The sequence below is a fragment of the Pelodiscus sinensis genome, chromosome 6 (genome assembly GCF_052426305.1).
Source record: "Pelodiscus sinensis isolate ZL-2025 chromosome 6, ASM5242630v1, whole genome shotgun sequence".
NCBI classification, from domain to species: Eukaryota; Metazoa; Chordata; order Testudines; family Trionychidae; genus Pelodiscus; species Pelodiscus sinensis.
Window position 1 is genome coordinate 88,930,324 of NC_143057.1, and position 22,746 is coordinate 88,953,069.

Below are 22,746 nucleotides of genomic sequence, written 5' to 3' on the forward strand. Positions count from 1 at the left end.
CTTACCCGATCAAAAACTATTGCTCTTCCCTGATTTAGATAACAGCATACTGAGTACACTTACAAAGTTTGTGGACGATACCATGTGGGGAGGGGATGGTAAGTTCTCTGGAAGGTAGGATTATAAATCAAAACTATTTGGACAAACTGGAGAAATGGTCTGAAGTAAACAGGATGAAATTCAATAAGGACAAATGCAAAGTACTCCACTTAGGAAGGAATAATCAGTTTTGCACATGCAGAATGGATAATGACTGCCTAGGGAGAAGTACTGCAAAAAGAGATCTAGAAATCACAGTGGACCACAAGCTAAGTATGAGTCAGTGTGACACTGTTGCCAAAAAAAGCAAACATCATTCTGGGATGTACTAACAGGAGTGTTGTAATCAAGACATGAGAAGAGCAACAAAAATGATTAAAGGTCTAGAAAACATGACCTATGAGGGATCATTGAAAGAACTGGAGGAGGGAGAAAAATTATTCTCCTTAACCAGAATAGGATAAGAAGCAATGGGCTTAAATTGCAACAAGGGAGGTTTAGGTTGGATGTTAGGAAAAACTTCCTGTCAGGGTGGTTAAACACTGGAATAAATTGCTTAGTGAGGAAGTTGTGGAATCTCCATCACTGGAGATATTTAAGAGCAGGTTGGATAGACATCTATCAGGGATGGTCTAGATAAGTCTCTCTCAACATTTTTTATAAAGTACCCTTAAAAAAATAAGTATCCCCAGTACCTAGACATTTTTTTTTTTTTTTTACCATTGCAACATCTGTTTAAACAACTTACTCATAGCTGGGTGGGCGATGCAATTTTTGGGTGTAAAAAGTACAAAAGCACTGTAAAACTTAAAACAAAAATTCAGTTCTCCAAATTTCAGTTGTGTTGATGTACCCCCACAAACTCCTCTAGAGTACCCATAAGGGTACTTGTACCACTGGTTGAGAAACACTGGTCTAGATGGTGCTTTGGTCCTGACATGAGTACAGCGGTCTGACCTTGATGACCTCTCTAAGTTCTTTCCAGTTCTATGATTAATTCTTGAAGTTTACTTACTGGAACCAGTGAGTTACTGTCATCATCACGTAGAGGGAAGCCAAGAAGAAAATGAAGTGGAAGAAGGCATAACTGTACACTGTGCCTCTATTTTCATCATAAATTACAGTCTGACCTCCCCTTCTTTCAACATACTCTTCAGAGTCAGCTGTATGAAAGAAGAAATAAGAAGTTGTTTCACACGAGAATGGAAACAGTGGTAGAGTTTGCATTCTATAGAATAATTAAAATGAACAATTTTAAGCCTAATTCACTTAAATATCCTTATCCACCAGAACACCTAAGCATGCCCTTGACTTCAGGCACATGCTAAAACCTCACTGAAGTGAATGGAATTTAAGCATATATGTTTAAATGCTGTCACGAATTCAAGCGTTTATTCTGAATATGGGATCCTGAGCTTCCTCACTGTGTGTTGGTGATAGGTGGGTGATACCACAGCGAGAGTCCCAACATCACTGGGTCTTCTAACAGAGGGTATACGATTTGCTGTTGCTCCCGCACCCAGAGGCTGACTACAGGCGCAGAACACAGAATGCTAAAGACACAAATCTGGCAATGACAGCAGGACATATCCTTTCCCCACATCCAGTTATGTTCAGAGAAGATAGTCACATTAGACTCCTTTTTATTTTAGACAATGCAAAAAAGAGAGATGAACCACTGAAGGGTGGAATGGAAAAAAATATTTTCCAAATGACAAAAAACTATACAGATTTTGAAATAAATAAAATCAAAACATTCCTGAGTGGTCTTAGTTCATGAATATTTTTTATGCATGTCACGCTGCTGAAGATGTTCCAACTTCCATAGAATTAAGGACAGATGCACCTTTATATATACTGGCCTTTGCCTTAATTATACTCTTGGGGTTTGGTTTAACGGGCACAAGCAATGCTAAGCAAAACATATAAGGGATGCATAGTTACCATCTCCATCTGGTGCACAGCAAAAGCAGCAACGAGCTACCTACAAGGCAGACACAAAGTTAACAATGACACGTCATGCAACAACAGAGAAACAGAACATCAGATTCAATGAGCGTACTGTGCCTAAATTACCAATCCTAATTTATAAAAAAAATCTTGTTTCCTATATTTACAACAGACACAACGGTTAAAGCCTTCTATCAGGAATAGCCAAACAATATACAGCAATAGAACTTTTGGAAGTTAGGCAGCTACTCTGCAAGTGTTGGTGTTAATAAACTATTTATAAAGATACATACTGCACTTATCCTCTTTATATCATAATATTCAAATTGCTGCAGGGTACTATAGTTACAGTGGAGTAGTGCTATAAAAGATGGCTGTGTACTGTAGACACTTCTTCAGATCTAAGTCGTAAATATTTTAAAAGTAATATTTCTTTATAGAAATGAGGATGAGAGAAATATTAGAGATTTGACTACCTTCAGAAGGACTGATTATACAACTATAAGCATCAAACTTAATTGGATATTAACATGGTTGGAATCAGTAGTGGTAAACTGAAAATTACTTTATTTCTATGCTATTTTATGTAACTAATTTTTGGTTTGTTTTGGTGGACAAGTCTCATTTCTTGGTCTAAAAGCTAGTTCTTCACTGGGGCATACTGACAGTTCTGAAATGCATTTAGGATTGGCCAGCATGTTTTCATTATTTCCACTAACTTCTAAAATACAACACTGCACTTTTATTGTATGTTTTCTCAGTATTTTTCTTCTTCTGCACAATTCACAACATATGGCCAACCCTTGCATTTTATATATCTCCAACATTATCTGTTATTTTACATGTTGCGGTTTCATTTTGGAAGCGAGTGAGGGTTATTGGTTTTTCTAATGCAATAAAATATACATATCAAGAAATTAAGTTGTAATCTTTATACTTCAATTCAATAGATTAGGATTTTCCCATTGGCTTTGTTCGACAAACAACTCTCTGCATGCAAAAGATGACAAAAAAGACTAGCAAAGTTCCTGTTCAAGATATTGGCTACGTTCATTGAAACAGGAAAATAATTACTCTTTCCATGGTTTGATTTAACAGGTTCTTTATTTTTGTAAGTTAAATTTAGACAAAATCTATTTCCTTTAGCTTCCACTATTTGGCTACATCTAGATATTGAAGCTAATGCCAGGCTAAGACATGCTTTCTCTTTAGTGACACGTGTTAGAAATTCAGGCCTTGCACATTAAGTGATGTAATCAGTACTGTTGGCAGGCATACAAATAGCCATTCAGAGCTATTAATTATCTCTAGTTTAGATTCAGAAAGACTCTGTATAAATAAATGCAGCTGCAGAATTGTGTTTACATTTCTTGCCAAAAGACAGAGGCCTTTTATCACAGGGAAGTCAAATCAGAATGCAATTAATTGGCCATTGCCTGACACTGCTTTATATGCACATGCACCAGCCCTCCTACAGCTCTTTAAAACCAAATGATTTAGAAATAACTCTATTGTTTTGTGCTGTAGTGAAGCAGTTCAGCCTTCTCAAACGAATGGCCCAGGGTTACCAGGTCATTACCGTGCCAACCAGTGTCTTCCGCTTCCCATTCAGCAATTCACATTCTAACGTTTAATAAAGCTTGAACTGCTTCAACTTTCACACTGGCAAGACAAGACTGGGGTCTGAGGCAGCTCAAGTGCTATCATGGGTCACAGTGGGCACAACAGATTGGTAAGCAGACAAAAAATGAGCACTGGGATCCAGCACAGAGGGTCAGCAGAAAAGTGCATATGCAAATGCCAGGCGCACACGCTTCAAGTAGAGTGATTTTGCAAAACGGAGTGTTAATAGCAGGAGGGTTGGAATAATTTTTATAGTGGGAATGCTGAGGGCCATTGAATCAAAGCGTAAACCCTGGATATCATGGAAACCATTTCAAGGAAAGGGGTGCTTCAGCGTCCTCCACACCCCTAATTCCAGCCCCTCTGGTTAATAGTATCTATTCAATATTCAGTCAGAAGCAACAGTTGCTATTTTTCCAAAAGATGTATATGAGTACTGCCTGCATGGTGTAATATACTCAAAGCTAATTACTACAGTATTTTAAATACTTCTCTTTGAGAACAAGAATGGCTAGAAACAACACTTTTAAAGGTGACATTATGAAAGTGTAGATTCTGTGGAAATTTTCATGACACCCAGAAAGCAGCATTTGTAGCACATAGAATCAGGCTCTAAGACTCTGAGAACTACAAGAGAAGAAAGCTGAATTTGAAGACTTTAGCTTGACCCATTTAGATAGCAGGGTACACGAATTATGAATGACCATGCTAGAAAAGCTTATTTTAATTTTTTTCATGCTCATAAGTGAGTTGAGTTATTTTGCTCAAACTTTCCACGGAATTCACCTTTGGATAAGACCTAATACGGACATTTCTACCTGGAATGGAAGCTACAGCAACTAAAACAAGGGGACTAGAATGGAAGTGGGAATTCAGTCTGAAGCCAGCTGGTATAATATACCTTTTATATAATATACATTTGTGAATGTATATACATATGTATACATGTGTGTATGCAATAGAACGGCTTGCTTTTATTACATACAGCATGACTGTTCACTCAGTAGTCCCAGTATATTATCTTTTTCACTGTAAAAATGCCAGAAATGGAAGTCACAGAAGGGAAGAAAACAAAGAGTGAGTGTTTTGAACTGGGAAGAGATTAAGAAACTGATTACAGCACTAATAGTTTTGATCACATTTTACTAACTTTGAATTTTCTCAAATGCCCTGTTCCACAACTAAAATAGAACAAATCTTATCTTAGCTATCCAATTAATAAATATTGACTTTTCTGCCTCTAAGAAGAAGGGAGCTTCTGGAGAATAGTCACTTTCCAGTTGAATACAACTTTAATACTTTGGAATCCTGAAGAAAGAAGGAAAAAACAGCAAGAAAAGCAGCATACTATTTAGGGTACATTAAGCAAGTGTTCAGAGGGACCAGCAGGAGCTGCTGAGGAGCCAGCCCTGGCCAAAAGGATGCAGGAAATATCTGGATAATTCCACTTTTCTTAACAGGAAGAACATGTGCAGTGTGAAACTTAACTAGCTGTAACAGGGCAGCTTGCCCCTTAATGCCTGGGACCAGCCAACCCTAAATTATCAAGGGGAACTGTGGAAGACTACTTGGAATGAACTGACTCCAGGCAGGGAAAACTCTGGGAGGATCCCCCCCAGCAGGAAGACTGAGAACACACATGCGACGGGGATTTGAGAACTTGATTATTAATAAGGGTATTCTGAACTACAGACATGTTGCATGGAGTTCTTGAGGGGCCCTGAAAGGGGGAAGAGGGGAGCCCTGTAGAGCCACATGTGGCCATCAGGGGTTGCTCAAGAGGCAGCTGATCCCTTTGTGCCATCCTAAATTCTAGCTGCAAATTCTAAATTCACAGTGTACACAATCAGAAGGCAAGTAGCATGACTTTCAGCAGCGAGATGGTACAGTGGGGAGAGGCAGTCTGTCAGAGTTCAGAGGAACAGTAACTCACTTCCGTTTCAGGCGTTGCATATATTCCTCTCAGCGCTTCGGAGCCTGCACGTGTTGTTGAGGTCAAACTAAGATAAAGAGAAGACAGCACCATAGCATTCAGCATAAGTACGTTTCCTGTGATACTCAGCACTCTCTGGGGGAAGGTCTACATGGGTAGATGGGGGTGAGCCTCCCAGGTAGCCTGCTAGCATTATGAATGCTGTGGCTCTAGCTGCAGTTCAGGCTCTCAAGTTCCTGGAGCTGAGTGCGAGTGGTGAGGTCAAATGCCTGCCAGAGCCACAAAGAACTAGGCATCTGAGTTTAGCATACGCTCAAACAAACTTAGCACAGATTTATACAGGCTGGGAGCGTTGCTTGGAGCTGCAGTGCAGACATAACCTTCTAGCCTAGTTATTATTTATTTCAGTGGGTGCAAGACTGGATCCTTAGGGTAAGTGCTAAGTTTTGGAAAGGTTTATTCTGTGCAAGTAGAAATCTACAGCATCAAAATAACCACTATCTGACCAAGGCTGTGGTCATGAACTGAAAAATAAACTAGACAATTTCTATTAATGTCAATGCACTAGCCAGCAGTCAACATAAAAGCGAAAACACACTGATTTGCATTTCAGAAGAGGTTCTCCCTGCTATGCATAACAGGTATTTTGCCATTTCAGACTATATTACAGCAATTACTTTGACTGATCCTGTAATAAAAGCCATAATTACAGCCTTGTAGATACCAGAAACTCAGAAGTAGCAGACAGAAATAATCAGTTTATTTATAAACTATTTTGCTAGGAAGTCTATATTACTCCCATACAGTTCCTGTAAAGTCTTATTTTTGGAGGAATTCTTACCAGTTTCCACCCCACTTCTCTATGAAACCAGATCTTACTCATCTTTCCTCTTTTTTCAAGATATGTTACACAAACTCTCTAGATACTTTATGGACTCCAACACTGCAGTAAATGAGCTTTTCTGAAACATTTAACAACAGAACAACATTCTCTACCACTTGTTTCCTTCCCACCATTTAGAGGTCTGTTGGTCTCACACTGAAGAGCAAGCCACAAAGAAAGGCGTTTCTGATTTAATTATGAACGTGGTAGTATTTGTGGTCCTACTCTTCCTGAAAGAATGCTACACTGCCTACTTCCAAGTCCTTGAAAAATTCTGTCTTCCATAATGTCTTCTGTTTTCCTCTTTGATTGGGTGATTCATTATTCCCATAGCAAGCAAATGTAATCCGAGGTCATTTCAATAATCAAAAACAGATATCGTAAATATATGGATTCATGGCAAGTTCCATGTCTAACAGGCCTTACCTGGGCTGTGTGGTTTCTCTAGATGAGAGACCTGGTTGCACCACCTAAGACAGATCCCTTGAGGTGGCACGGGCAGGAAAGGCCGAATTCTTGGAGGATGGAGATTTTGAACTCGACCCTTATTCAGTGAAGAGCTAGTGCAAAGCTGAGAGCAATGTAGTATAGTCCCAAGGCAACTTGTGTTGCTAAGCAATTGGGAGCTTTTTCCTGGTTCATTCCTAGATAGGAACTGCAATACTACTAACTGGGATATCATAAATGCATGGACTGATGTGATCAGATTCAGGACTGATAAGAAATACCAATGTAGCCTGGTTTATGCAGATATTAGGATTTGATGCACCAGCTTGTTCAAAGGCAGTCTCAATGTCACCCCAAACAGGTTCTTCTGTCAGAACTCCCTCTACCTACAGACCAAAAGGCTTTGCAAGGGATTTTTGATTTTTAATACTACATGTATTCCAAATATTTATTTAAACAGGCATGCTATTGCTGCACCACAGTAGCCGTTTTCTTGTATTTACTTTCCAGGTCAATATATTTATTCTTCAGCTGAGCCTAATTTTAAGAATTGTAAAGCTATTAGAATTTCTTCAAGAAGATAGTCAGAAGAAGTTTTATCTTAACGAAAGTGTCTTTCACTGGATTACAAACAACATCCTTTAAATCACTGAATATGAAAATTAAAACAAAAAAAAAATCAAAGATATAGAAAAGCCTCGGAATTATGAGCTGAGCAGTCCTCAATTGGAACCCTAAGTACGTAATCTGGCAGCAGCAGAGACACAAAAACAAACCAACCCACCACAAATACAGTATAGTACTGTGTTAAATGCAAACTATTAAACAAACCAAGGGAAAGCAACATTTTTCTTCTGTGTAGTCAAGTGTCGAAGCTGTATTAAGCCAGTGTTCAGTTAACATTTGAAAGAACAACTATAATGCTTTGTTCAGAGTTACAAACAAGCTCCAATTCCAGGGTGTTTGGCACTCTTGAAAGTCTACTGTCCTTTTCACCATTTGCTTTTTTTGCATTTCTCTCATGGACAACCCAAAGAAACATCAGTTTCACAAGAGCTTCCAATCAATTTCACATTCAGATTTTCAACACTAGCACTCCTTGACCACTTACATGTGAAGGACACATCTCAATTTACTGTGCATATAGCATTCAGGAATCTTAGTAGACTGATACTTTACCTAGGCAGGCATGGATGGAGAGAGTAACATCCCAGTACCACTGCAGTTTGCCACACAGTTAAAAGCAAGTTAAAAACGTCAAACCATGTCCAAATCCAAATTGCTCTCAGAGAAGCTACTAGTGGTGATACTTTTCCAACAAAATCTTAAATTCTACTGAAAGTGATGTTTCTGGTCTTAATGCTTAAGCAAATTTTCAAATGTGAGCCAAGGTAGCCTTGTCTGCCCTCGGACTCGTTAAACCATCTGCGGACTCAGACAGACAACACTGCACTGGTTCACATTTGGAAGTTTTTGTTCCACCCGTAGATGTGGTTCCTTTTCATAAAAGCTAAATCATCAAGAGGGTTCAGAGCTCACTGTTTCATCACGGATCATTTCAGAAGAAACAGCCACCTACTCTGGGATTGTGGGGAAGTATGATTCATCAGATTAATTTCCCTCCTTTAGTGTAATTCTACTTCTTAGCCATTGCTTTAATTTGCATTTCACTTAATTTACAACAAAGTATTTTAACAAACAAACAAACCAAACTCACCAAGAATATAAAATGCAACAAAACAGAAGGGTAGTGCCCAATCCAGTCACCAGATTCTCATCTGTGTGCCAGCCCTGGCTCAAGTCAGGAGCACAGATTGTAATGTTCTTATGGTTCTCATCCAGGACTTAAAAAAACACAACAACAACAAACAGGCATTATTAATGAGGCACCTTTGACTTCAGATTAAAACAAATATTTAAAAAAGAGAAGAGAAGAAAGGTTAGGCCTTGGGGTAGTTGTTGCAATCCCAGCTTCTTGGCTAGGCCATTCACCAACACTTCGCCTCCCCCTGTTTTTAAGAGCCAAGAGACATTTTAAGAAATTTAAAATTATACATACATTATAAACATGTTACTGTTTGGAAAGCTGGGGTCACATTATACGGTAGAATGTTTAAGAGATGGATGTTTTAAGGGAAGCCCCAGGGTCAAATATAGGCTTAATAAGGACTAAAATATGACCTGTGGCCACCCTAGATCTGAAATGATGCACTGTGGACAAAGAACTAATAGGTTATGGGCACATTTTATTTTAAAATGTACACAAGTTAAGTGCTACCCTCAGGCTCCTGCAAATTGCTGGCATAGCCCTTTGTTTCCCAAAGGTTCTCTTGCTTGACAAATCCATCTGCTTTGAGCCACGGCCTGGCATATTTCTAACACCTACCTGCACAGTACATGCGTTTGCAAATGCAGTAACTAGAGCCCTACTAAATTCACGGTCACAAAAAAGGCATCATGGATTGTGAAGTCTGGTCTTGTGTGTGCTTTCTTCTGTACTATACAGATTTCCCAAGGGAGACCAGTGTTTCTCACCCAAAAGGGAGCTGCTGGGGGACTACCACCAGCAGCACAGAAGTAAAAGTGGCAGTATCATACCATATCATTACCATACCATGCCACCCATACTTCTGCACTGGTACCTTCAGATCTGGGCAGCCAGAGTGGCAGCTGCAGACTGAAGGCCCAGTTCTGAAGGCAGCAGTGAGAAGTAAGGGCCACACTATTCCATAACATCCTTGCTTCTGTGCTGCTGCTGGCAGCTGCTCTGCCTTCAGGCCTTGGCTCCCAAGCAGCAGCTGCTGCTCTCTATCTGCCCAGCTCTGAAGGCAACACTGCCACCAGCAGGAGCACAAAATAAAGATGGCAATACTGCAATCCTGGTACAATAACCTTGCAACCCTCCACAGTATCTTTTTGGGTCAGAATCACTATAATTACAACACCATGAAATTCTAGCTGAAATCATGCAATTTATTATTTTTAAAATCCTATGACCATGACATTAAACAAATGGACTATGAATTCAGTAGGGCCCTAGCAATAACTACACATGCATTCATCCTCCATTAGTAGAGATGTTGCATATTTTAGTCATTAGCAAAACTAATAATGCACTGTGTTTATTTACTTTATGGCTCTCCCCTATTTTATAATATATATTAAACCCCAACATTAAGTTTCAATCCACCGGAATGAACGTCTGCTTTCACCAATCAAGACACTTTAGTTGTACAAATGGTCAATATAATAGTTTTCCTGCTTATAAACTGGATTTCTTTTTTCAGATTTACCAATGTGTAATTCTCTAACTCTCCTTCTGACAGGTGACCACCCCAGGCACATCAAAAAGTCTTTCCTCACAGTTCTTTTTCCAGTTACTGCTATTCTAGTAAAAAGGACACAAGTCTTATCGTGACAACCTAAATTGCAGAGGTTAAAAGCAAGGTGTTAGTGCCATTCATCTGAATCACAGAAATCTATTCTGGAACTTAGAAAATGGCTCTCTGCTCACTAGACCATGGGTCTGGTTAGATTCCAAAATGGGTTCTTGATAGAAAAACTGAGAGATTAAACCAAACTTTAGAAACTTTAATGTTAGAAAAACAATAGCAACATTTTCTGGCATCTGAAGATGCCCTGTAAGTATGAGACACAATGGATGCGTCTAGACTTGCAAGATTTTGCGCAAAAGCAACCAGCTGTCTACACTGGCCGCTTGAATTTGCACAAAAGCACTGACGTTCCAATGTAAGAATTCAGTGCTTCTTGTGCAAATACTTTGACGCTCCCGCTCAGGGATAAGCCCTCTTGCGCAAGAATACTTGCGCAAGAATACTTGCGCAAGAGGGCCAGTGTAGACAGGCACCTTAACTTTTTGTGCAAGAAGGCCATTTTAGCCATCGGGCTATTGGAGCTTTCTTGCGCAAAAGCGCATCTATACTGGGCACGGATGCTTTTGCGCAAAAGCACTTTTTGCGCAAAAGCATCCGTGCCAATCTAGACGCTCTTTTGTGGAAATACTTTTAACGAAAAACTTTTCCGTTAAAAGTATTTCCGCAAAATCATGCCAGTCTAGACGCAGCCAATGTGTTCTAGTTAGTAAGCATGTGAAGTACAAAGATGCGCAACATATCTGGTTAGGAATAATCTTCATTTTTTGTTCTCTGAGAACAGTAGTCAATACAACCCAAATGCTCTTGAAACAGAAGACTTGAGAGTAATTTTTCATGTGAAAGGAAAAATGGGGACAAAAACTAGGAAGTTCACTTAGTTAATTGGGGGCATATCGATTTTAGGGGGAAGCAAGAGATCTTATTTCAATGGCAACTAAAATAGTAAAGGAGAAAAAACTACTGGATAGAAGTGAAAAAAAGGATCAGACAAGTGTCTAATCTGTAACTCTTTCTGCTTGATACCGCATGTATTGGCAGTATTTGTTTGGCAAGACAATCAAAGGCCTAAACACATTTACTTTTGATGTGGCATGACTTAAAGGACTTTATTAAAGCTCAAGATAACTTACTAGTTTCTGGTGGCTTGCTTGACAGAGATGAGAAAGTGAGATACATAACATAGCAGCTGATAACTCCTGACTGCAACAAACCTGAGTGTGGCTGGCCTTGAAAGAAAAAAGTTAAGATGCTGAAGCATTTGTATGGGTTTAATCAATCAAAAAGCAATAGCCAAATTCAAATAATCAAAGTAGCTTTCACAAGGGAAATATTTAATCCTTTGCCTATGTAATTTAGAAAGATTCCAGAGAGATTAGATCTGAAACTCCTCTGAAGGATACAAGAAAACATTCCTGACATCTTTCTCCACTGGTTGCTCCATGGAGGTTAAGGTAAAACTATTAAGAAATAAATACAGTTTTCTGACCAACTTTACCCAGCTCAAAACCAATACCGCACCTAGCATAAGTTACTGCCAGAACAAAGGCAATTACAGATATTGTTATATTGCTCATCATCAGTTAACTTTGATATTACTTGAAGCACTGATGTACTGCCAATCCCAGTGCATGAACAATGCTACAAAAACCAAAAGTGCTGTTGAAACACAAAGTGGGGTGTGAAAAGGAACAAAAATTAGAATATTCCAGCCCTACTGCCAGAAACAGATCTATGGTAACTGCATGAGGATAAGAAATAAGCATTACATCAGAGCTGGATAGGTTTGAATGCTATTCATTACAGCAAAGGTAGCCAAAGCTTGCCAGGTGTCTGATTTTCACCAGAATACCAGGTTAGAAAAGGACTCAGGCAGCTCCAGTCAGGACAGCCAACCAGGCTGTTAAAAGACCAGCTGGCGGTGCTAAGGGACTAAGGCAGGCTAGTCTTACCTGTCCTGGATCTGTGCTGTGCCCCAGAAGTGGCCAGAAAAGCAGGAAGCCAGGAGGCTCCAAGCGCTGCCCCCCACGCAAGCAGCAGCTCTGATTGCCCACTGGTTGGGAACCATGACCAATGGGAGCTGAAGGAGCAGTACCTGCAGGTGATAGCAGAGAATGGAGCTTCCTCTCCTCCCGCCCACCCCCTCGGCCACCTAGGAGCCGGACCTAGCTGGCCACTTCCAGGGTGCAGTACAGAGCCAGGACAAGTAGGGAGCCTCCCTTAGTCCCACTGCACCACTGACCAGAAGCTGCCAGAAGTATCCCTGAGCCACAATTCCCTGCCCCAGTCCTGAGCCTCAATCCTGCATCACAAACCCCTCATCCCCAGTCCTACCCCTAGAGCCTGTACACCCAGCCAGAGTCCTAACATCCCTAGCAGAAGCCCTCATCCACCCTACACCAGCCCTGAGCCCCCCATGCTCAGCCCCATTATAAAGCACACACCCCAGCCCATGTGATGTGTATCCTTCTCACACATCAGCCTTGACCCCCTTCCTACCTAGCCCCACCCCAGAGCTCGAACTCCCAGCCGGAGCCCTCACTTTCTCATTACTGTCCTCCCATGGGAGCCCACACAACCAGTTTGCCTCTTCACCCCCTCCTGCAAACTCGCCCACTGCCCCAGTTCAGTGAAAGTGAGGGTGTGGGAAAAGAAAGCGGAGGGTGAGAGATGGGAACTTCAGGAAAGGGACGGAGTTAAGGTGTTTGGTTTTATGAGAGCAGAAAGTTGCTAATCCTACTCCACACCAAGCAATATCAGGTCAGTTTCATGTGTGCAACCCCCGCTCCGTATCCACCCTATTGGGGAATTGTAGCGAAGATACTGGCACACTTATCACAGAATTATAGGATGGGAAGTGATCTCGATAGGCCATCTTGTCTAGTCCTCCACACTGAGGCAGGATTAAGTATTATTGAGGCCATCGCTGTCTATCCTGCACTGAAAAATCTTCAGTGATGGGTATTCCACAACCTCCCTAGATAATTTGTTCTATGGCTGAACTGCTCTGACAGGAAGTTTTTTCCTGATGCCCAACCTCAACCTCCCTTGCTGCAATTAAAGTCCCTTCTTGTCCCGTCCTCAGAGGATAAGGAGAACAACTTATAAAGAGGAAAGTGATAACATTTTATAACATGAAGACTTATGCTGCCTCCCCTTCTAAAAAATAAAACCAATCTCCTCTTCTTCAGACTAAACAAACACAATTATTTTTAAACTTCCCTATTAGGCCATGTTTTCTAGGCTTTGTCATCTTCTCTAGACTTTCTCCATATCTTTCCTGAAATATGGCACCCAGAACTGTACACAATACTCCATTTGAGGCCTTAACAGTGCAAGTAGAATAGAAGAATTGCTTCTTGTGTATAGTTTACAACTCTCCTACTAATATATCCCAGTATGGTACTCACTTTTTTTTGCAACACCATTACACTGTTGACTCATACTTAGCTTGTGATCTACAACCACCCCCAGATCTTTTTCTCTAATATTCTCTTAGGCAGTCCCTTCCATTTCACATTTGCACAATTGATTATTCCTTCCTAAGTACTTTGCATTTGTCCTATTGAATTTCATCCTATTTAATTCAGACTATTTCTCCAGTTTGTCAAAATCATTTTGACAGCTAACCCTGTTATCTCAAGCACTTGCAACCTGTCTCCATTACTTATCACCTTATTATCTTCTAGGTGTTTATAAACTGATTGGTTCCATCATTTTCTAACTGGTTCATAACACAGTGGATTGTCTTTATTCCCTTTAATAGATAAGTACTATATTTGCCTTTTTCAAGTCCTCTGGAGTCTCTCACTTCCTGCATAAGTTCTCAAACATAAATGGCTAAGAGATCTCTACAGCTGGCTCCTTAAGTATTCAAGGATGTATTTTATCAGTCCTGCTGACTTCAAGATATTACCTCATCTTAGTAATTCTTAACTTGTTCTTTTCCCATTTTAGCCACAGATCTTATTCCTTTTTACGCTATCTACTATGTTAATAAATATATGCAGTTAGTCATTTGATAATTGCTAAACATTGTGGTGAGAAATGAAATAAAAAATAAAAAGGCATTTAACATTTCAGGCATGTTTATGTTTTCACCATTCTAGCCTCATTGATCAGTGGACCTATTCTGTCCTTGATCTTCCTCTTGCTTTTGGCAGAGCTGTAAAATGTTTTCTTGTTACCTTTTATGTCTCTAGCTAATTTAATCTTTTCTTTCTTGGGGGAAGAGGGGAGTGTTTTGGCCAAATGTTGACCGTGCATGCTTATGTTGTTTTTTTCATATTAATGCTTTAGTAATAACACTTACTTTTTGTAAGATTTTTTAAAAAATTTTCAAGGACATTGAAGATCTCCTGATAGGACAGACTGGTCTCTTACCATCCTTCCTATCTTTTCTAGGATTTGGAATAGTTTTGCTTGTGTCTTTAATGGCTCATTAGAAAAAACACCAAATCTCCTGAACTTTTTTCCCTATGATGAGGTTCCCATGGGCTCTTACCTACCAATGCTCTGAGGTTGCTTCACTTTGCTTTCTTGAAATCCACTGTTCTTATTCTGCTGTTTTCTTTCCTGCCATTCCTTAGAATCATGACGATCATTTTCATCCAAGCTGCCTTCCACTTTCAAATTTTCAACTACTTCCTCCTCCTGTCATAATCAAATATAGACTATCCTCTCCCCTAGTCACTTCCTCCACTTTCTCTAATAAAAAGTTGAATTCCAATAGCTTGTTGAATAATCTGTGGTATTAGTTTCCCAGCAGATTTCTGGGCAGCTGAAGTTCCCCATCTTCACCAAGTTTTATATTTTGAATTATTTGTTAATTGCTTATAAAAAGCATCATCCACTTCTGCTCCTACTTAAGGGGTTTATAGTAGACATCTAACACCATTTTTTTTACCCATTTTATTCTTATTTTATTCTGCCTTCGTGTGGTATTATGACCAGTGGCATGGAGCATAGGTAGGTGGTATGGATTTTATGAAGAGACTGATGTAAAAGCTAAATCAAACACAGAAAGCATGAGAGAGAAGGGGTACACACACAGTGTCAGCACTCCCAGTGACGTCATCCTGGATGAGTCTGATAAGCAGCAGTTGCTCCAGAGCCCCCCGCTCCCTTCCTCTCCCAGGTATCCCATCTCCAACAAAACAAAAAACAGACAGAGATTGAATAAAAACACTTACGATTTTGGACACTGGGTGAGACGGCTACCAATGTAATAAGGAGGCACAGGCCACCATTTACACCAAGAAGAATCTTATTGCAAGTGCAACCATCAGCGCGTGTGTAAAAGACCGCCATCAAAATCAAGGCTCCCACAGCAACGGAGTACAAGATGAGAGTACCCAGAGCTAGTAACCCATACCACAGTTTATTATGTGCTGTCCCGGCCGTCCTGTTTGTAAGGAAGAAAACATATTTAGCTACAGAATAAATAATAAATACTAGTCTATTAACATACACTCCTTATTAAGGTAGCTCATAGGGCCGTTACAGCTGCACAAGAGGCAGCATTTTGCTTTCTTTAGTACATGCATTATTTCAGCAGTAGAGGCTGAGACTTCTGTACATTTTAAAGATATAGCTGACTTGCTAGATTCATATGCTATCTTTAAAACGTGCCATAATGATGATGTTGGCTGTAGAGCAAAGATGTTACACTGATTAATTGCCTGGCTCTTTCCATAAATATAGCCTGCTACAAACTGAAAACCTGGAACAGCTTAGACTGAGCCATCTGCAAATCTTTGACTATTGTAATTCTGGCTCCTAGCTCCTGCAGGGAATTCCGTGATGGGGTCCCAGCTCATTAGTGAAATTCTTCCATTACATAGGCCCTGGAAAAAGCACTGTTAAACACACTGCCACTATTCTTACCCTTCCACCATACAACAGCTTTGCCCATTCAGCCATTCTTCCCTCTTTTGGGTCCATTATCCTACAAGTCTGGAGTCCCGAATTCCTTCCCCTGATCCCCCAACTGATCTTGGAAGAACAAAGTATCAAATAACCTGATTGTACTGAGTGATGTGTGTGTGGACAGGGCAGAAATGATTTGCAAACAAGTTACAAAATCTAGGCAGGCCAATAGAATTGCAGGACCCCTGGGCAAGGTGGGGGGGGGGGGGGGCGGCCTCAGATGGAGCTCAGGCAGCCAGCCCTCAGTATCAGTACAGACCACACTGCTAGCCCTTAGTGCTGCCCAGTGCACCACCCAGAGCTCCAGCAGCAATTTAAAGGGCCCGTGCTGCAGTTGTCACCACTACTGCAACAACGGCGGCGGCCATGAGCCCCAGGCCCTTTGAAATCATCAAGCCCGCAGGCAACTGCGCCACCCCACCAGTCAGCAGGCCTGACAAGATCTGTAATGCAGATGGTGCCATAGAGTTACATGCCCCTGTTGGAAGTTTCCTCTCGGTCATACCTACAGCGCTGGGGTTTTGCTACAGTTTGCTACAGTTTGCTACAGTTAATTATCGGCAGCACTAGCTGTGGTGAGCCAAGAGGACATATTTTACCCTATCCTCAAGGAAACCGTTATTAAGGGAGAGAGTAGAGGGTTTAAAACTTATCCTACATGTTAATGGGATAACTGTGAAAACAAAAGAACAGAGGAACGGATAGGCAGGGAACAGCAAAAGGCCATGGATTTTGTGCTTGTGCACGACTTACTAACATTAATAGGGCAGGGAAGAAAAGTGCCAAAGCAACACAACAAGGAAATCAAGCCTGTACAGAGAGGCTGGGCAAGGGGATTGATCAAGGAAAGTTGCAAAGTTGGGTGGAAACCAGTGGTTCAGCTCTTATTTAAAAACTGGGCTGAAGTGTGGCTATAAGTTTGCATGAAAACAAAACAGGATTCATCAGTTAACACTGTTGCTTGAGTCCTCTGGCTATGCTGCGTGGATTCAGTCAGTTTTACCAAAAATGATTAGACCTAGAGCCCTGCAGATCCATGGATATCCGCAGGTACCTGCATCTGCAGATATGAATAGCCACAGCTCATATACAGATGCAAATACAGATGAGGAATAAAGATACAAAAGTGAAGAGGCTTAAATGATGTAGCTCTTGCAGTTACTGGAAACAGAGCTATTTTAGTCAAATACAAAATAATAAGAGATCATAAATAAGAGGGAGAGAAATGTAATGCAAGAGAGGAAAGAAGGAGAGTGAGTGAAGAGTAGAAAAAGACTCAGATGGTTGTGGAGTACTGTAACTTCCTTAAACATAGTTGCTTACCATCAGAAAGTAGCATCTGTGGTATTTTTAAATATTGTGGTTAATTTTCTATTAGTAAAAACATTCATTCAAATAAGAATTGCACTACAATAAATTATACAAGTGATTGCTTGCCAGACACATACCAGTTTTTGTTCCATTTGTGTGCAAATTCCACAAGCAAGATAAGCTGAATGGCTATAAAAAGGAATCCTCCTGCTGCACCTACATAGCGCCATGCTGCAAGGGAAAAAACATCAATTTCCAATTACATTGAACTTGAGAACCTAGATTAAACTGAGCTTTGTGGTATCAGGGCAGAAGTCTATGAAGGGAAACCATTATACAGCTCATCAAAACACACTTCATTTAACTTTGACTAGAGAGCCTCCTGAAGACCATCTGAAAGACCAATGAAACTTTACATCGGTTTATGACATTTCACAACTTCTAGACCACCCCACTACAAGTTCACTGATGTGAAGAAATCTTGGAGAGAAGAACAGTTACTGTGTCTCAAAACAAACTACTGAAATTTTGGTACATGGTGCAAAAAAGCTGTGGAATCAGTTTACAGGTGTCCTAAGATCTGAAAGTCCCAAATATAGGAACCTGAGGCTGAAAAGGACTATAAATTTACACAGATTTATCACGTAACAATACGGGGGAACTGATTTATTCACATTTGTTAAAACAGAGTGTTCTGAGATACTCAAAGTGATCACAACCCTCCAGAGTCACCTATTAATGGTGTAAATCAAGACTGGCTGTGAACACCAACATAACAAAATGGTCTTTAGCCACTGCAAAAGTCACATCTGGCTAATTCTTTGACCACTCTAGATAGGAAGTGACAATCTGCATCCTGACCCAGACATTGTGCAAAATGAAAGACTCTTAAGCAAATGTGTGCAGCTGTCATTTGCAGCCATTGTATGTTCTATTGTTTGTAAATGCACATAGCAATACAGGTGTGTAATGGGCATATGGCTCACTTAACATTTTACCCCGAGGCCATAACTATACCATCAGTTATCCTCACTGAACATTAATAATTGGGAAATGTGCTAGTAAACTTTAACTGTGACCCATGTAGTATTTTGCTAGAGAATTCACTTTTCCTCATAAGAGCTGTGCAATACTGGTGTTAGCTTACATTACTCTTGGCAGAGTTGTATACATTTGTTATACTGGAGCGTTATGGTTTGTAAGACTGAAAGTACATGAACAATGTCATTTGTCAGTTTTATAAGCTACACTGTATTTGTTTAATGAGCATACCGTTCTTTTTTTAAAATGTCAGAAAAGCTTAGTACAAAACTGTAGGTGTGGAATGGGCTGTTTGTGTATGTGAGGGGGAGGGAACATGACTGGTAGATTTTTCACTCCTACTCAAGTGACTAGGTACCTAAAAAGTCAAGCTCCAAATAAGAGCCATATTTCTGACCTGAGCACCTGGCCAGCAGCTGCCACTCTCCGGCCACCCACAGCTCTGAAGGCAAGGCAGAAGTAAGGGTGGCATTACACAACTCCCCCACAATAGACTTGAGGCCCGTTTCTGGTCAGGACTCCCCAATTTGAGAAACAATATGTAATTTACCCTATTATATAAGAGTATAATATAGAGTAAAAGTACACAAGATCAGATTTCAGGGTTTAGAACATGGTTTTCACAGCCATTAATTTAGCAAGGCCTTACATATTTATTTTATGTGTGTGTGTATATATATATGTCACATACACACACCCCTCCTGGGAAGGTAGAATGAGCCGCAGAATGTCTGTTTGGAGAGTGGATTGAAGGAACTGCCAAAAAACCTCCCAAAAACATTCTCTGAGTGTCTTAAAAAAAAAAAGGACTAGCACGCTGTTTGCTTCCTGGAACACTGGTTTGCACTAAAATCATGAATTCAAACTGGGGAGAGGTATCAGTTCCTTTGTCAGATTACTGAAAATTGCAGAGATACAGTTTTTACACTGACTCAGAAGATGCTTTATCTAGGCTTACACATATTCAAATCAACCGTTCTCCGAGGATCAGTGTAGTGGAAAGGCTCACTGAGGAGGACCTGGAATCACAAATGCCTCCAAATACTATTTTAGAATACTCTCTCTTTCTAGAACCATTGATAGTTAAAGACTAAAGAACTTCAGCCTCATGAAACTAGATCATTCAGGGGATAGGAAGCCCTTCCAGACCATCAAACTGAATGTGGGCCAGGCTAGTAGCAAATTAAAACAAAAACTAAAATAAGCTATTTGCTGGTCTATAGAAAATATGTTTTATGAGGGTGCAGAGCCATGTTCCCTCTAATTATTTACATCCATACAATATGCAGCATGAATTTTGTTATGTGCACCAACATGGAGAAGATGTACAGCTGGGGTGGGACTGAGAGGTTTGGAGTGGAGGGGACTCAGGCCTAGGGCACAGGGCTAAGGTGCAGGGAGTGAGGGCTCTGGCTGAGACCAGGGATGAGGGGCTCTGGATGCAGGGGAGAGACGGGGCAGAGGGTTGGGATGCTGTGGGCTGTGGCTGAAGGTCTGGGGTTCAGGCTACCCCATGGCTGCAGTGGGGAGAGAGGACTGCCCCTCCAGTCTTCTCTCCTCCAGCCACAGCAGCCCTGAGGCTGAGGGAGAGACATCTCTCCCCACCAATCCCCTGCCATCCCTTATTCTCTAACTAACTCTATACTTCTCTCCTCTCCAGGACCCTGTGGCTGTACACCTGTGAAGCTCTTTAGGTGTGCAGCCCTTGATGGCCTCCTGGGTAACCACCTTAGAGAGAGCACAGGTGGGGAGGTTTGAAGATGCCAACACAAAATCTAGCAGATTGCCACTGCTTCCTGTCCCACTGCAATGAAGTTTCTTTTTTAAACAAGGCAACAAGAGGAGGCAGAATCTCAGAAGTCCCATCAGGAGACACGATTAAGGGAATTGGCACCAGAGGGGCAAATCTGAGACCAGCACAAGAGACACCACTGAAAATAAGTCCTGTGTGTGCTGTTAGTGAACCCACGAGTCCAAGTGTATGGATGCTGAACTAATCCAATCTCTCTCACCTTCCCTAAAATTAATCTAAAAGGCTGAAGGGGAAGATTTTTCATAATTACTTACGGGATTTAGAAGCATAAATCCCCCAGAATGTCAGTGGGACTTTTTACTCCCAACTCCCTAAAGTATTTCTGACATTTGCACACGGTTGAGAAAAAAAAAACATTCTCAAAGACCAGTTAGTGACAATAACTGCCGCCAATTTATATTCCCAACTAGCAAAACCAGTTTCAAGCACCTCAAGAAAATACAGGATCCACAATAAATAATTAGCAATACAGCCTCTCAGTAAGAAATCTAGTTATATATAACTAGATGTAAGCAATTTAGAAACTAAACAAATTACAAGAGCCTTTATCTCATTACAGTCTGTCACTGTTTGTGTTCAAGAGAGGATTCCAGTGTGTTTTGTGTGTTACGTGGCTTATGATCAGAACAAACTCTCTCAGTTGCAAGTAATGGTATGGGGCTGATTATGACAGACCTAATTATACAGACAAGGTGGACGGGGTAATCTCTTCTATTGGACCAACTTCTGTTAACATATCTATTACCTCACCCACTTTGCCTCTACATAAAGACTGCATAAAGCTAATTATGTCAGCCAGAAAAAAAACCCAACACTTTTCTGTACATTCTTAATGACTAATTTCCTTTGCACTCATTATGGCTCTGTACTTCTAAATCCAAAAGCTTACAAGGCAGCAAAGTTTGATTTTTTGTTCACACACTTACTCTGTGCATGTGTATATAACATGATGAAAACAGTCTCAACTACATATACAAAACTAAGGAGGAAGCCAACTACATCTGTGCTTTATTGGAACAAGGAATACCAATCTGCTTCCCCATTAAGATTACAGACACTTATACACGTGAAATGAGCATAAAGAAAGAAAACTGTACCATTGAGGAAGGTGTCTTGATCTGGAATGAAGAACGCTCCTGAGCACATGGCTGCCAAAACGAAAAACTTAATGAACCAGAACCTGGAAGACAAAACTAAAATGGAATCATCTATTTATAAAAGAAATTAAAAGTATTCAGCCTGAGTTCTGTTTCATAGCATAGCTGTGCCTTAAGTGTTGATTTTGAAATACCGCATGGAAATCTAGCACTGCACAGGGATTTATTGCTTGATTTTAGGGGAAATGGGCAAAGAAACTAAAACTTACCCATTGTGAATATATGCTCTGCAGCTTTTGCTGTTGTTAATTTTGATGGTGAGTAAGAAGAAGATAAAGAAGAAAGATGCCATTCCAAAACAGACCCTGTAAACTGCAGAGTATCCCACTAGCTTCTGACATGTTTCACCTGCCTGAATACCTTTGCAGATGTGCTCATAAAAAGGAATCTGAAAGACACACACAATTAGAAATAATTAAACATGACACAAGATCTGCCATAATCAAGCAGATTACATTCATATAATTTACATGTATACAACTGACTTAAAAATAGCTAATTGGATGTTTTTCATAATTTATGGTTCCGAGTCACAAACATCAGTCTGGACTCACAATTAACAACTACTGAACTCCTGTTAAATGCCTCAGTACGGGGTGGAAGGGAACAATCCCCTTCTCCCCCATTGGCTCCATAACTCTTTTAAAAATAAATTACCAGAAAGACAGGAAAATTCCATCCCCTTTCCCACTTGTTAAATATTTGCCTTGGAGGCCTTTCCCTAACTCTTAGAAAGAGAGAAAACAAACAGCTGCCCATTCCGGCCTCAGAGGCTCACCACACTAAAATGATACTGAATACTCCAGAATGGCCTCCTAAAAAGCAAGTTTCTGTGACTTTTATCCATTTATGTGCAGTGCTTCTATATGCAGACTTGACCTCAGCCCTCTCACCCTACAACTAGGACAGACCACAAACAGAAGGATTTAACGACTGAAGCACCATTAATTTCAAGAAAACTAAACTCTCTCTGTATTCTCAGAGCAACCAACCTGAACTGATGACACTTATAGACCAATACACCATGGCTACGTCTATACTGCACTCCCTTGTGCAAGAGAATATGCAAATGAGGCAAAGCAGTGAATATTGCCACACCTCATTTGCATACTTAATGAGCTGCCATTTTGTGTAAGGAGCTTTTGCAGAAAAAGGAGCTGTCTACATTGCTCTTTTTTGAACAAACCCCCCCTCTTGCACAAGGTGCTTTTTTTCCAGGCAGAACAGCT

General features: G+C 40.6%; 1 protein-coding gene across 3 annotated transcripts in view; it reads right to left on the reverse strand.

Annotated features, from left to right (window-relative positions):
- SERINC5 (serine incorporator 5) overlaps positions 1-22,746 on the reverse strand; it is a 63,257-nt gene that overhangs the window by 4,407 nt on the left and 36,104 nt on the right. For all 3 annotated transcript variants that reach the window (XM_075932344.2, XM_006119154.5, XM_089779369.1), the window contains 9 exons: positions 21,727-21,905; positions 21,458-21,540; positions 17,644-17,737; positions 15,460-15,671; positions 11,401-11,496; positions 8,593-8,719; positions 5,546-5,612; positions 1,984-2,023; positions 1,055-1,202 (listed from right to left, as the gene is read on the reverse strand). In XM_075932344.2, coding sequence (XP_075788459.1) covers positions 1,055-1,202; positions 1,984-2,023; positions 5,546-5,612; positions 8,593-8,719; positions 11,401-11,496; positions 15,460-15,671; positions 17,644-17,737; positions 21,458-21,540; positions 21,727-21,905 — 1,046 coding nt within the window. The remainder of the gene's footprint in view (positions 1-1,054; positions 1,203-1,983; positions 2,024-5,545; positions 5,613-8,592; positions 8,720-11,400; positions 11,497-15,459; positions 15,672-17,643; positions 17,738-21,457; positions 21,541-21,726; positions 21,906-22,746) is intronic.